This window comes from Python bivittatus, unplaced genomic scaffold (genome assembly GCF_059951505.1).
Source record: "Python bivittatus isolate LINGU-HERP-01145 unplaced genomic scaffold, Pbiv_v1 ctg000980_np1212, whole genome shotgun sequence".
Taxonomy (NCBI): Eukaryota; Metazoa; Chordata; class Lepidosauria; order Squamata; family Pythonidae; genus Python; species Python bivittatus.
The window spans coordinates 26,397,001-26,413,288 of record NW_028277125.1 but is presented as its reverse complement, the minus strand read 5'-3'; the positions used below and the strand labels follow the sequence as shown (position 1 = coordinate 26,413,288).

The 16,288-nt window shown below is 38.2% G+C and overlaps 1 protein-coding gene across 1 annotated transcript in view; it reads right to left on the bottom strand.

The window, feature by feature from the left end:
- Positions 1–209: 209 nt before the first annotated feature.
- Positions 210–16,288, bottom strand: part of LOC103048734 (phospholipid scramblase 1-like) — a 32,732-nt gene continuing 16,653 nt past the window's right edge. The window contains exons 5-9 of the mRNA XM_088131881.1: positions 15,658–15,700; positions 12,983–13,209; positions 10,459–10,620; positions 4,390–4,551; positions 210–1,645 (exon numbers count right to left, since the gene is read on the bottom strand). Of these exons, the coding sequence (XP_087988007.1) occupies positions 1,502–1,645; positions 4,390–4,551; positions 10,459–10,620; positions 12,983–13,209; positions 15,658–15,700 (738 nt within the window). The 3' untranslated portion in view covers positions 210–1,501. The remainder of the gene's footprint in view (positions 1,646–4,389; positions 4,552–10,458; positions 10,621–12,982; positions 13,210–15,657; positions 15,701–16,288) is intronic.

The window sequence follows — 16,288 nt, the reverse complement described above, 5'->3', positions numbered from 1 at the left end:
AAAGTAAGTAAATAATAAAATAAATAATAACAAATAAAATGAGCATAAAACTGCAGGGACTTGTACAAGCAGACTCTGAGAATCGGAGATGATTGAACAGGAAAAAAATATTGGATTGGATTGCTGGTAGTGTTAGCAAAATTTGAGAGTTTCTGACTCTCCCCAGTTAGGATTCAGTCCAGCAGAAGATCAGACACGAAAACACCAGCTGAGATTTTAAAATTTTATTGAAAGCAGGCCAATAGAGTCAGCTGGGGTCTCCCCTTAAGGCAGAGAAGAACCCCGATCACACCCAAAGAAGATGACTTTATACATGTTTCTTACACAGAGATACAGCAATTAACAAATTGATTGCCTAAAATTGGCATAAATCTGGGATCCTCATTATTGGGGGAAACTTATCTTCCCGATGACCTATTGGTTGCTAGTCAAAGTTCGGAGCACCCCCTCTGATCTTCTGATATTGTTTCATGGAATGCAGAGGTATTGGCAGAGCAGCTGAAGGGTGTTCTGAAGACTATCAGATTGGGGTCACTTCCTCCCATATCTTTATGGCCTTGACACTTAAGGAGACAGGATGTCTGTCCAATGTCTTTTCAACAATAACACAAATGAGGGAAATGTGTGAAGGTTCATGAACATCAATTTCCTTGTCATCCCTTTGGCTTCCAAATTTAAGGAAATAAAGATGAGAGAAACTGAGAGCCCTTTTTCAGAAGGTTTCAGTAGGAGAGCACAGTAAAGTTACGTCTCAGTAGATTATTATTTCTATAGGAAGCAAGTTTATTAATGATTCCTTAAATAAGTGACTCAAAGGGGAAAAATATATACTTTATTGAATTTGTTAATTGTATGAATACTGAGATGCCCAATGTGGTTCTTTTTATTACTGTAACACAGAACAGTTACAATAATTACAGAAAATAAAAAAATGGAAGATATATAGAAGAAAATTCTTAATATATAACATCAGAAAAAATGGCAAATAGAGTGTATCTATCTGCTGATGAGAATAGGTACTTTAAAAATTAACAGAATTTATATATTATACAACTCTGTTATTCTAATGGAAGATATTTAGAAGAAAATTCTTAATATATAACAGCAGAAAAAGTGGGAAATGAAGTATATCTATCTGCTGATGAGAATGGGTACTTTAAAAATTAGCAGAATTTATATATTATACATCTCTGTTATTATATATGCATAGAAAAACTCTTTTGGATATGGAGCTATATGTATGTATGTATCTATGTATGTATATGTATGTATGAACAGTATGTATGTGTGTATATACTGTATGTGTGTATATATATATATATATATATATATATATATATATATATATGACAATATTTTAATATTTATATGGAGTATTAAGACATAAATGATATAATAGTTATATGACTGTAAATATAGAAATAAGCAACTTTAGATATTAATAAAATTCCTCCTGCAAGGTTAATTCAGTGTGACAATATTCCCTGATTTGAGCTAATGCCTAATGTCTGTGGCGTCTACGAGCACCATGTACCCCATGAGCACCATGTATCCTATGAGCACCATGTATCCCACGAGCACCATGTACTCCAGTACGACTGTTTCTTCTGTTCCTGCTTCCAGTGCGTTCAAAAAACATGAAATCCTAAAATGTAAAATAATGGGAAACACATTAACTATAAAAACTTCAGACTAAAGTCCAAACATTATTTTATTCATGTTTTAAAAGTGCTACCCAAAGACAGCATCTGAAATAACCTATAACTTCCTGAACATATGAGACTGTTGGGATATCTAAGAACATCTCCAACTTTTAATCAAAGCAGAAAATGATAAGCTTTTTCCTCCCAACAAATCCAGTTATATTTACACACAATTAGACCTGACATCATCCTTGGAAAGAGGTGAAAGGTGATTGCACTGCACACAAGTCCTCTCTGTTTGCTAGTTCTCTATTAAGCACTGGGTAGAGTTATGAATTCAATAATTCTGGGATTGCATGGATTACAAGTGCAACCATGAGATCCTGGGAAAAGACATAGCTCCTTTAAAGAGTTGAAGACAGGTGATACATTTGTGCCCCTTTATGGTAGGAAGCGCCTTTTGGGAATTGAATTCAAAATATTTCACCACCCTTGTCATTACTATAGTTGCCCAGCGTACCCCGCAACTGAGCAATCACACTTTCTGTGACTACTGTTCCACTTTAAAAAACATATCAGCCCAGGACAGCTACAGGAGACATGGTAGATATTCTGAGATATTACCAGAGTGGAGAAGAAGCAACATTCTGGCCTTTTGTTATATCTGGAATAAAGGGACTGGTGGGAATTTACACATTAAAGTGTGATCCTAGGGTATTCTGGCTGGCAGTCTTAAAATATGTCAGCAGTATATTATGGATAATTCCAACCATCACCACTATATTAATTTTTTCTGTTCTAGTAGTCCTTGATGTCCAATAGAAATAAGTGAAATGAGGAGGTGGACTCATGGACTTCACTGCTCTCTACAAGAGCATTACGTCCAACGTGAAGCCTTCCATACTCAACACTGTTGAGTACGTGTGCAAATAATGTGTGCAATTAATTAATTTTTATTTATTGTGGAGTCCTTGGGGTTCTCTGAGCTTGGTTCTTTTCTTGCAAATGTTTCATTACCCAGCTAGGTAACATCTAGCCGGGTAATGAAACATTTGCAAGGAAAGAACCAAGCTCAGAGAACCCCAAGGACTCCACAGGTGAACCCTGAGCTACACAAATTCACCTCTATTGATTTTTATTTATAATTTATTACACAGATTTATATGCTGCTTCATTTCTAAACTGATTCCAAATAGCATGCACTCTAATCCAGGAACAAATTTAATATATAACAATACAATCTATTACAGTATCATCAGTAAAAATACATAAATCAGTTGTGCCACACTGAGGAAAAAGCATTCCAAAATAACTAACCATAATTTACAACACAAGGGATATCCAACTCTGAATTACACCCCTAGGCCTTCCTGGAAGACCCCAGTTTTAAGAGCCTTTCTAAATATCAGCCTTCCTTTCCAGATCTTATTAGCAGAGACTGTTGGGAACAGGTAGTCACAAAGATCCAAGTCCAGAGCCATTTAGGTCTTTAAAAGTGACAATTACATTTTGAATTGCAGGCAGAAGCTAAATGGTAAGCACTGCAGATTCCTTGGTAAAAGATGGTCTTCAAGAACAGCCCTGAGCAGAAAATATTGTAACAGTCCAACTGAGAGGGTGACCAAAATATGAGTGACCATGAGCAAGTCTCAGTTGGGGGCACCATTCCATTTTGTTAGGATTAAGCTGAGTCTGTTTCTCCCTATCCAGACTCTAATAACTTCCAGACCCTGGGACAGCCCTTGACTACATCTTCTGTTTGATCCAGGGTAGAGATCTACAACTCTCCAATAGAAGGCCTTGGGCTTTAACCATTTCCCCCAGACCACCACTGACTGGAATCATCCCGGAGGAGGAAGGAAAACGACTTCAAACAGTGCCCTCATTACCAACCCCTGAAGATGATCCAGGAGAATACTATGCTTGGTGGTATAGAAGGCCACTGACAGACCAAGTAGGACCAGGAAGGCCAATCTCATCCCAATCTCACCACAGATTATCCACAAGAGGAACCAGTGTAGTCTTGGTACCAACTCAGCCTGCAACTTGACTGAAAAGGGTCCAGATAATCTATTTCATCCATGGTTTTCCACAATGGTAAAGCCACCGCCTTCTCTACATTCGTCCCCCAGAAGGGGTTGTTGGAGACTAGTTGATAATTCTCTAAAGGAGTTGAATCAAGTGATGTTTTCTTGAGGATAGGGTGCACTTCCACCTCTTTCAGTGGTGGAAGTACTACCATCTTCAAGGATGTATTCACCACCATTCTCACCCAGCTTCCTGTCACCTTCCTGGAAACTTTAATCAACCTAACCCACAGGTGATGGAACTGATGTCATGAAGAACATTGTCCACTATCTTAAGACCAACAGGCTTGAACTCATCATCATCTCACAAGAGATTAATCACACTATCCTCCCTGCTATATCTCTGCATTCAGTGCATATTAAGGCAATTACCTACCAGCTGTAACAGTTGCACAGCAAAACCTCAGGTACAAGTCAAATGGTTGATCTGAGTTGGTAGAACTAAGCTTGCAGAGGCAAGATTTCTGTCTAAATCATAACCTTCCTCACACCATGTTTTAGTCTCCTGTCCATGAGACTGCTACTAAAGAAAGTGGACAGGTCATCTCTGTGCCATGCTAGGAGTTGATTTGCCTGATGCTCATTTTCCTAGTTTCATGAACCCATTGCCACAGTTCCCAGCATTCACTGAATTGTAATGTTTTAGGCTTAGGACTTACCAAAAGAAAGCAAGCCCCTGTCATGATGGCTTTCATAGTAATATCAAGGTCCACTGGAAACTGGATTTGAAAAATGCTTGCATCAGTAGCTGCCTCTCTCGCGAAGCCAGTCCATGATCTCATTATGTTTCCAATGGTAGATTTCCCATCTAGGGTTTTCACCTGATTTTAGAAGAAGAAGAGCAGTTTTTCTTATTTATAAAATTTATTAAATTTTTTAATATAAACGTATTTAAGTAGTTATTACATTGGTCTTCCCAAAATTCAAAGCCTCCACATTGATATCCCAGCTAGCATGACAGTGTCTCAAAGTATCTGAATTAACTTTAAATACCACCATCAATTAATAAATAGAAATTTCAATATAAATAAATACTACATTCATTGAAAAGCATCATGTTACTTCAAGGTGAACAGAACACCCCTTATACTATCTATATCTATATCTATATTAATTACACTAATAAAAACTAATGCAAACTAAACTCAGAAAGAGAAAGGAAAATAAAAAAGAGTAAAAAGTGCAAAGAAAGTAAGTAAAAAAGAAATGAAAGAAAAGAAAAAGGAAAGAATGAAATAAAGAAAAAGAAAAGAAATATATAAAGTGACTTGCAAACCTCATCACAAGAAGTATAAACAGGTTTGGTAGCTCTTCACCCCCTATAAGATTACAAACAGATCTCTCTTCTTCCCATAACCCATCCCTTATCTATAAGCAAAACCATAAGACGTCAACTTTTCAATCCTGGTATAGCAAAAAGTCTGAAGTCTGAAAGGTTGCCAGAACTTCATAAAAAACATGTCTCATTTTAACCTTGATCAAATAAACCAGTTTTGCCTGCCTTCCTTTTACCTCTGAAAATCTTAATCTTTAGTTCATTCAAATATTGTTGTAGAATTTAATCTCTCTCCAATTCTTCTTTATCCTATTGCACTGGCTTCTTCGAGGCTTTAACAAGACTCTTTTGTAAAACCAATAAAAAAACATTATCCAGGTCATTCTCTTGGTTTATCATTTGCATTTCCCCTTTAATTTTTAAAACTTCAGCCAGCATTTTTTGTAGAACCAGTAAAAAGTCCTTATCCGGATCATTCCCTTGGGCTTTCACTTGTATTTCCACTATAAATACCTTCTCTGTCCTGTCCAATATTTCTAATTCCACTATTTCTGCATCAAGCAAAATTTGTTTCATATCTCTCATTCCTTCATTAACATCCTTTAAACATAGTCTATCCCCCGAAGCAGACATCACTACTGATATTGTAGATATTGTGGATACTAATTTCTGGCTGAATTCTTTGAAGATCTCCTTTAATATTTCAAATGTTATAGTGTTTTGTGTCATTTTGTAAATCACAGTCCTAATCAGAACCAAAGGCAGGTTTTTTGTTTTTCCTTTTTGCCTGGAATAAGTTTCAGCTGATATGACAGCATTCCACAGAACAGTAGATGACCTACAGTATTACCCCACTTTCTCCCAGGCAAATAACTGGATTGATGCCTGCCTGCCTGCCTGCCTGCCGAGATTATTAAAAAGAAAGTCGGAAAGAAGAAAAAAGAAAAAGAAATAGAAAAAGAGATTTACAAGCTGTATAAAATTAGATTAAGAATTTTCAAAGCAACATTAGATTAATGTTATATATAAAAGGGTTTATATAAATTTAGCACTTTAAAACTATTCTTGAAATTAAATCAATAAGCAATAATAAGCAAAGGCAGCCAATGTAATCAGTCGGAATAAACAATTAATAGGAATGTCTATCTCATTTGAGAGAGTCTCTCCTTAGAGCTGACTCTGTATACTTTGCAGGAACGTAACCCTTCACAGTCCTTAACCAAAAACCAGCTGGCTGGCAAGAAAAGTTGACATTTAATTTTTGTTTTATTCTCTGGTGAATCACTTTTCAAAATGGTTGAGCTTATGAAACATTTGAAAAAATTATCCAACCTGGTTATTGCATTTCCAGAATTTTTTAAAATATGAATTATCTGTTTTGGCAGTCACCACTGGAGTAATATATCAGTGATAAATACCAATTTTCTCAGAGTCTAGTATTCACAATAAATTTGATATTTATTTCCCACTGGTATTCCATAGTTGCGTATCAATAGCTCTGTTTAAATTCTGTATCTGTGCAATCATATTATCTTTTATTTCTTCAGTTTCTGAATCATATTTTGGTAGCAACTTATGAATAAGCCCCAACAGGTATTCTGAATTTTGTGTTATAAGCATTTCAAATTCCATCAGGTCTCTAAGAGTTCTGCCTTGCTTTGTCATTGTTTTTAAACTATACTACTTGTTTGAAGATATTGAAGGCATTTCTGATCATTTTAAGGAGACAGTCTCAAAATATGTGACTGTTAAAATGAATGTATTGCCTAAGATTTTAGTTTGTTTCAAATGGTCCTGGGGGGGGGGGGGACGCAACGGGCAAAGAATGTTGTTTAGTCGTTAAGTCGTGTCCGACTCTTCGTGACCCCATGAACCATATTGCGCCAGGCCTTCCTGTCCTTCACTGCCTCCCTGAGTTTGCTCAGTTTCATGCTCATTGCTTCAGTGATGCTATCTAACCATCTCATCCTCTGCCGTCCTCTTCTCCTTTTGCCTTCAATCTTTCCCAGCATCAGGGTCTTCTCCAAAGAGATCTCTCTTCGCATTAGGTGGCCAAAATATCTGAGCTTGAGCTTCATTATCGATCCTTCCAATGAGCAATCAGGGTTGATTTCCTTTAAGATTGACTGGTTTGACCTCCTAGCAGTCCAGGGAACTCTTAAGAGTCTTCTCCAGCACCACAGTTCAAAGGCATCAATTCTTCGGCGCTCGGCCTTTTTATGGTCCAGCTCTCACAGCCATACATTACTACTGGAAAAACCATAGCTTTGACTATGCGGATCTTTGTCGGCAAGGTGACGTCTCTGCTTTTTAATATGCTATCTAGGCTTGCCATAGCTTTCCTCCCAAGGAGCAAGCGTCTTTTAATTTCATGGCTGCAGTCTCCGTCTGCGGTGATCTTGGAGCCCAAATAAATGAAGTCTGTTACTGCTTCCATTTCTACCCCTTCTATTTGCCAGGAATTGATGGGTCCAGATGCCATGATCTTAGTTTTTTTAATGTTGAGTTTCAAGCCAGCTTTTGCACTCTCCTCTTTCACCCTCATCAAGAGGCTCTTTAGTTCTTCTTCACTTTCTGCCATTAGGGTGGTATCGTCCGCATATCTGAGGTTGTTGATGATTCTCCCTGCAATCTTAATTCCGGCTTGTGATTCTTCCAGCCTGGCATTTCTCATGATGTACTCTGCATATAGGTTAAATAAGCAGGGTGACAGTATACAGCCTTGTCGTACACCTTTCCCTATTTTGAACCAATCGGTTGTTCCGTGACCGGTTCTAACTGTTGCTTCTTGGCCCGCATACAGATTTCTCAGGAGACAGGTAAGGTGGTCTGGTATTCCCATCTCTTTAAGAATTTGCCACAGTTTGTTGTGATCCACACAATCAAAGGCTTTTGCATAGTCAATGAAGCAGAAGTAGATATTTTTCTGGAACTCTCGTGCTTTCTCCATGATCCAGCGAATGTTGGCGATTTGATCTCTAGTTCCTCTGCCTCTTCGAAACCCAGCTTGTACATCCGGTAGTTCTCGGTTCATATATTGCTGAAGCCTAGCTTGTAGGATTTTGAGCATAACCTTGCTAGCATGTGAAATGAGTGCAATTGTGCGATAGTTTGAGCATTCTTTGGCGTTGCCCTTCTTTGGAATTGGAACGTAAACTGACCTTTTCCAATCCCGTGGCCACTGTTGCGTTTTCCAAACTTGCTGGCATATTGAGTGCAGCACTTTAACACCATCATCTTTTAGTATTTTAAATAACTCAGCTGGAATCCTGTCATCTCCACTAGCTTTGTTGTTAGCAATGCTTCCTAAGGCCCACTTGACTTCACTCTCTAGGATGTCTGGCTCAAGGTCAGTGATCACACCAGCGTGGACATCAGGGACATTAAGATCTTTCTTGTATAGTTCTTCTGTGTATTCTTGCCACCTCTTCTTAATCTCTTCTGCTTCTGTTAGGTCCCTGCCTTTTTTGTCCTTTATCATGCCCATCTTTGCACTAAACGTTCCTTTCATATCTCCAATTTTCTTGAAGAGATCTCTAGTCTTCCCCATTCTATTGTTTTCCTCAATTTCTTTGCATTGTTCATTTAAGAAGGCCTTCTTATCTCTCCTGGCTATTCTCTGGAAATCTGCATTCAGCTGCTTATATCTTTCCCTTTCACCCTTGCTTTTCGCATTCCTTCTTTCCACAGCTATTTGTAAAGCCTCATCAGACAGCCATTTTGCTTTCTTGCATTTCTTTTTCTTTGGGATGGTTTTAGTTGCTGCCTCCTGTACAATGTTACGGACCTCTGTCCATAGTTCTTCAGGCACTCTGTCTACCAAATCTAATCCTCTAAATCTATTCATCACCTTCACTGTGTACTCACAAGGAATATGATCTAAGTCATACCTGAGTGGTCTAGTGGTTTTCCCTACATTCTTCAATTTAAGCCTAAATTTTGCAGTAAGAAGCTCATGATCTGAGCCACAGTCAGCTCCTGGTCTTGTTTTTGCTGTCTGTATAGAGCTTCTCCATCTTTGGCTGCAAAGTATATAATCAATCTGGTTTCGGTATTGACCATCTGGTGATGTCCATGTGTAGAGTCGTCTCTTGTGTTGTTGGAAAAGAGTGTTTGCTATGACTAGCTTGTTCTCTTGACAGAACTCTATTAGCCTTTGCCCTGCTTCATTTTGTACTCCAAGGCCAAATTTGCCTGTTATTCCGATTACTCCTTGACTTCCTACTTTAGCATTCCAATCCCCTATGATGAAAAGGACATCTTTTTGGTGCTAGTTCTAGAAGGTGTTGTAGGTCTTCATAGAAGCGGTCAACTTTAGCTTCTTCAGCATCAGTGGTTGGGGCATAGACTTGGATGACTGTGATATTGAATGGTTTGCCTTGGATACGCACTGAGATCATTCTGTCGTTTTTGAGGTTGTACCCCATTACTGCCTTTCCCACTCTCTTATTCACTATGAGTGCAACTCCATTTCTTCTAAGGGTTTCTTGCCCACAGTAGTAGATATAATGGTCACCCGAATTAAATTCACCCATTCCCGTCCATTTCAGTTCGCTGATTCCCAAGATGTTGACGTTCAATCTTGTCATCTCATGTTTGACCACATCCAGCTTGCCTTGGTTCATAGATCTTACATTCCAGGTACCTATACAATATTGTTCTTTACAGCATCGGACCTTCTTTTCGCTTCCAGATACATCCACAGCTGAACGTCCTTTCGGCTTTGGCCCAGCCGCTTCACTCTTTCTGGAGCTACTTGGAAATGCCCTCCGCTCTTCCCCAGTAGCATATTGGACACCTTCCGACCTGAGGGGCTCATCTTCCGGCATCATATCTTTTAGCCTTTTAACATTGTCCATGGGGTTTTCTTGGCAAGGATACTGGAGTGGGTTGCCATTTCCTTCTCCAGTGGACCACATTTTGTCAGAACTCTCTGTCATGACCTGTCCGTCTTGGGTGGCCCTGCACGGTATAGCTCATGGCTTCACTGAGTTACGCAAGCCCCTTCGCCACGACAAGGCAGTGATCCATGAAGGGGGGCAAAGAATAGCTAACAAATTTATTTGGAAAGGAAAAAAACCTACAGTAAAATAAAAAAAAATTACAAGATTCAAAAGATAAGGGTTTGGCCAATGGACTTCATAGATATTTATGGTATAAGGATATAAAAAAGATAAAAACTTAGAAGGACACTTTATAAAACAGAGCTTAATCAGAATAAGTCTGGAATTCCACAAAAACAATAATCGGTAATCTCCCTTTTAACCTCCAGAATTGTCTATCTGTCTTCAGAATAAACACCTTCTGGAAATAATTATTATAAGAAAAGTCACAAATGAAATCACAATTTAAATGGTTAATCTAGAAAAGATTAAAAAAATTAAAAATCAGAAGTTATATATTTCAAGGCCAAGGTCTTACTAATAAATAAAGAAATGGAGGGTGACTTTACCTCAAAATTAATATCCTGAAAGCATTGGCATGGCACACAAGGTCCAGTAATTTTAAGAACATCTTCTCTGGCCTCATTTTGGATAGTAAATTTTGGTAGGTATGGATGCCATTTCTGTTTCACATATCCAATGATGTTGCCTAGGGGTGCCTGCACTTCAAGCTAAAAGAGAGAGAGGGGGGGGGGAAAAACACATTTAATACAAAAAGTAGTCATATGATTTTATCTAGCACAAAAGTACACTAATGCTGAGGGTTGAAATAAAAAGACTTGATCTGATATGATAAAATTAATAGACAAAATAGAGAGAACAGAAATATATCCAATAAAGCATATCGCCTTCTTAGCTCTAGGTATCTTCCCTTCCTTCCTTCCACACCCCACAAAAGATTTCTGAGATCTTGCCTTCCTACAATAGGAAGACAGCTGCCTTTCATCAGAGCTCTTGTAATACAGTAAGTGCCATATAGAGGAGCAAGAGAGATGTTAAAACAAATTCTCAGTGTATACGTACCAAATGATCTAAAATTAGGTTCCAAGTACTTAGGAATTGTGTTTGGATGTTACTATGGAGCTAGCTGACTACTTTAGAACTGCTTTCTCTCAAGCCCACATTCATGAATTACAACTGCCAGGCTGAAAGGCCAATTTAATATGATTTCCCATATGGAACAATGTGTCCAGGTGGATTAGTCATGTCTATACAGAAAAACTTATAGGTGAAGTTTATCCCACCCATTTTATAAACATTTCTAGATCACAGAGGACTTCTGACTCCCTTCAATGGTCAGATAGATGCTCAAGTATTTCTCTTTGGAGTATGGGACAATTTCCAGCATTTGTTGGAAATGCAACCAACAAGAAGGGTTGTTTTACCATATGTGGTGGACATGTAAAATTGCAAAGAAATTCTGGACTCAGATACAAACCTTGATGCAGAGCATACTACAAATACAGATTCCATTTAAACCAGAATTATTCCTGCTGGGGATAATGGATTTTCAAATAGGAAAACATCTTATTAGAATTACTCAATACATGATTATCGCAGCAAGACTTCTCTATGCACAGTTTTGGAAAACCCAGACACTACCAACAATACAAGAATGGTTGTTAAAACTGATGGAAATGGCAGAAAATGATAAACTGACTTGCTTATTAAAAGAAAACTCAAATAATTATTACCTTAAAGAATGGAAACCATTGATGGACTATTTGCAAAATGCAGGCGGGGCGAAGCTTACATGGGGATTTGAAGATTAGATTATAAATGTAATGGGATATGTTTTGACAAAGAATTATTCCTACCTAATGCATTAAAAACTAGCACTTATGATACTCTTATTATTCCTAATACCAAAGATAGATTGGAAGTTATCTATTTTTCATATCTTTTTTCTTTTTCTTTTACTTTATCTCACTTTTTCTTTTCCTTTTCTTTATGATTTGTATTTTCAATTTTCTTTTTCATTTCTAATTTTTAACTTTGTAATTTTAAAATTCCAATAAAATACTATTAAAAAATATTTCTGTTCGGAGCAGGTAAAGTCTAACCTGAGATAATAGCAAGCTATTTATCATTTCTTTAAAAATCCAAGAGGTCCAGCTCTGTTGTAACAGTGAAATTGGTACTATGTCATTGGGTAGTGTTTCCTTCATTTTAGTCTGGCTTTTTTTCTTAAGATCTCACAAATTCTAAATGCCACATTTCATAAAAACATATTAACGTCTCAAGGAATTTGATTATTTCACAAGATTTATTTTAATATTAGTTTCATTCTTTCTGTGTTATGTTATTATTTGTATATGTCATAGGTAGCCTGGTGCAATAGTTACCCTTTTGCCTATTAGTTGATAAGAGAATTGTGTTTTAAGTCAAAATGGTTGCTTGGAGAAGGTTAAGTCTGTGTTCAGATGGAAACAAATTGAAGAGAGCCTGTAATATCACCTGAAACTGATAATGTAGCCTCAGGACAAAGAAAGGTCATTGCCCTTACATAAGAGAAGGATCTGTTTTTTTCACTATGGATTAATGCAGACATTAATAGTTGGATTTAATACTTCCCAAAATGAAGAGGGGCAGCAACTATAGCTTATTAACAGAATACTACAGTATTTCTTTTCCTGATATTCTGCAATGTCCTTGCCTCACAATTATTCCCACATTCAATGAAAGAGTATAACATCAGCTACATTTCTCCCCCTCTCTTCTGCAATGTCTTTCTTCCTGAAACCTTAATCATCTTCCTGAATGATAAGTTCCTGGAAACTCAAAAGCTTGCAAACACTTTTGTAAATTTTTATTTGGTCTATCTAGATGTTCAAGAGCTTCCCGGTTCAAAGAAAGCTGTAAAATTATTCCTTTGAAATATTCAAACCATATAGGGAAAGACACAACTGAACTTGCCAAGTTGTTGGAAGCTGCACTAGAAGGAATTCACAATGGCTGTTCTCTCAATGGTAAGGAAAACTGATCTAACAGAAGGAATCAAAAGTTGGGTGCAAGAAGAGAAAAGCTGTTTACCTCTTGCAGGCAGCAAATACAAGGACAGCAGCAAATGGAGCATTGGAAAGCCCTTGACAATTGTATGACTGGCTGGTTTCTACTGTCAAAGAGTTTTATGGTAAACGGTCTCAAAGGCCCGTAACAATTCAGAGCGTAGTCATCATTTTCTTCCACCGCAAAGTATATCCACTGCCCCATGGCATTTTTTACTTCATACCTATTACAAGTTTCATAGCCACTTATCACTGGAAAAAAAAGGAACACTGATAAGTTCAAAAGCTGTTTCAAAGTTATGTAAGCTAATAAGTTTCACTGCCGCTCACCACTGAAAAAGAAGCAAAAGCGTGACTCAATTAAGTTTATCAGTATCCAAATGTTTATCAGTAATTTGAATGGAGAAAAAAAAGAGAAACCAGCTTCAGCCTCTAATATGCAATTCCGTGGCACATGGCACAGTATTACCATGTGGATTGTCACCTCCTCCCCAAGCACCTAATGAGTTTACATTCACACATAGCACTAACAGCGTGTTTTTTTTTTTAATGATTTGTAGACAAGCCATAGGGACCCGCTATGCACATATAGTCAATCAAAGATGGCCAATCTTTTGTTGGTCAACAGAAAAACTTCATTATTTGGAAGATGGGAGAAGTGAGGAATAGAGTGAGCAGGCAACAATGCAAAGGGGGCAGGGTCATACTACACATTATCCATTTTTTTCCAGGTTTTGGAGTGCTATTGGGGAAGGGATGTGTGTTTTTATTTATTACATTTATCTCTCACCTTTCCAGAGCAACTCAAGGTGGTGTATCTGATACTCCCTGAGATGACATAGTAAAATAGTTGTATTCTAGAAAAGTAAAAGTATTAAGTGGACACTTAGGTAGTCAGGAGGAAAAGATGAGCAAAACACCTGCAGAAAGGAATGGGAAGGGAGAAGAGAGGTGGTTGATGGCTCCGTGAGGAAACAGAAAAGAAAACATAAGGGTGAAAATTGGTATATATTAAAAAGAGAGAGAGGCCTTTGTGAAGCCTTCCTTCCTTTGTGAAGGAAACCAACATTTTATAAATAAGCAGGAAGTCCTGTATCTCTGTGCAGAAATAACTTACACTTGCAATATGTGTTCATATAATGTTTTTGTTAAATAAAGGTTTCATAGTTTTCAATAACTGGTCTACTGAGTAAGTGAGGGATAGCCTAATATTATGCTACCAGAAAAAAAAAATCAGTAACTCAGTATAAGAACTCTACATTTATTATTTTGGGAGCATGTTTTTAAACTACATTTATTAAGCCATCTCCAATATAACCTTAAAGAAATAATGCCATACAGGACCAAACAAACACAGTTTTGCCATATATTGTTCCCCAATTTTACCCCCAAACAATTTTAAGATGGGTTGGGCTGGCTCAAAGTCACCCTGTGAATTTTGCTGGCTAAGTATACAGTGGTACCTCGGGATACGAACTTAATCCGTTCCGTGACTCTGGGCGTATCCCGAGTTGGTCGTAACCCGAAGGAAATTTCCCCATAGGGTTCAATGTAAATCCGGTTAATCCGTTCCGCCCTCTGAATTTGGTCGCACCCCGAGGCAAATTTCCCCATAGGGTTCAATGTAATTACCGTTAATCCGTTCTGGCGTCCACGGACCACACGGAAAGCGGCCGGGCGCGGCGTGGTGCGGCGCGAAAATGGCCGGGTGCAGCGCGGCGCGGCGTGAAAACGGCCCGGCGCGGTGCGAAAACGGCCCGGCGCGGCGCGGCGCGAAAACGGCCCGGCGTGAAAACGGCGCGGCGCGGCGCGAAAACAGCCCGGCGCGGCGCGAAAACGGCCGCGGACCACGCGGCAGGGCCGGAAAAACAGCCGCGGACCACGTGGCACGGGCGGAAAAATGGCCGTGGACCACGTGGCACGGGCAGAAAATGGCCGCGGACCACGTGGCACGGGCGGAAAATGGCTCGTACCCCGAGGCGGAGTTCGCAAACCGAGGTAAAATTTTGGGGCCAGAGCTGGTCGTAACCCGAAAAATTCGCAAGCAGAGGCGTTCGTATCCCGAGGTATCACTGTAATTGTGGATCTCCTCAGTCTGAGTCCAACATCCTAGTCACTGTGTTATGTTGGCTATTTCAATTATATTAAGCCTATGCTGAGATGCATACACGTTTTATTGTGTTTTTCAACCATTGAGTAAAAATTGACAGCACTTAAGTCATCAATGTTCTATACTGGGAGGGGGGAATCAGAAATTGCCCCATTCTGCATTAACCTGTAACAGGTAACCTAACATGTGATGCCCAGCAAAAACCCAATTATACTTAAATGTTCTTTGCCAATTGGATTATTACTCCTGCTTATTCCTTTTTGCAGAAACCAACTCTTGTATCTGATTCTTGGTTAAGCAGCAAATTTTCTGTTCATGCTGTTTTTGCTGTCGAGGATTTGTTTTCTCTTTTATCACAAGTTGCCTACATGCTAGAAATAAATGGTTTTAAGATGCAATCCTATAAATTGTTACCTGGAAGTAAATCCCACTGACCTCAATGGAACTTAAGTCTGAATAGTCATGTATAGGACTGCACAGCCAATAAATACTATAAATTAATGAATACTTCAGATTTACAAAGCAAAGTGGCAAGCTACAGCTTTCCCTAATGCCCAGTAATTATCGAAATAATATAACGATATACATACTTTCCATGAGCTCAATCTGCTGCTCAACTGATATCTGCTCAAGCTGTCGCAATTATAAAAATAAACAAAAGACAAACAAATGTTAAAACTGAAGTGCATGTGAAATATTTACATACATTAAATGACTGATCATCCTATGACAAGGTATATTTTCAGAAGCACAAATAACTTTGTCATTTTATTGGTGTTATTTATTCAGATTACATGCTATAGCCAGGAAGAATTATTACCTATTTTGCTTGATGTTCCTTTCTTCCCAAAAATGAGTAAGAGAATGATATGTACCATGTCAAAACAACTTTTTTGATTACTTCCTGCATTTATTCTTTCTTTCTTTCTTTTTCTTTTTCTCTTTCTTTTTCTTTCTTTCTTTCTCTTTCTTTCTTTCTTTCTTTCTTTCTTTCTCTCTTTCTTTCTTTCTCTCTTTCTCTCTTTCTCTCTTTCTCTTTCTTTCTTTCTTTCTTTCTTTCTCTTTCTATCTATCTATCTATCTATCTATCTATCTATCTATCTATCTATCTATCTATCTACCTACCTACCTACCCACCCACCCACCCACCCACCCATCCATCCATCCATCCATCCATCCATCCATCCATCCAGTCTCTAGTTGCCATTTCATGTTTTGTTA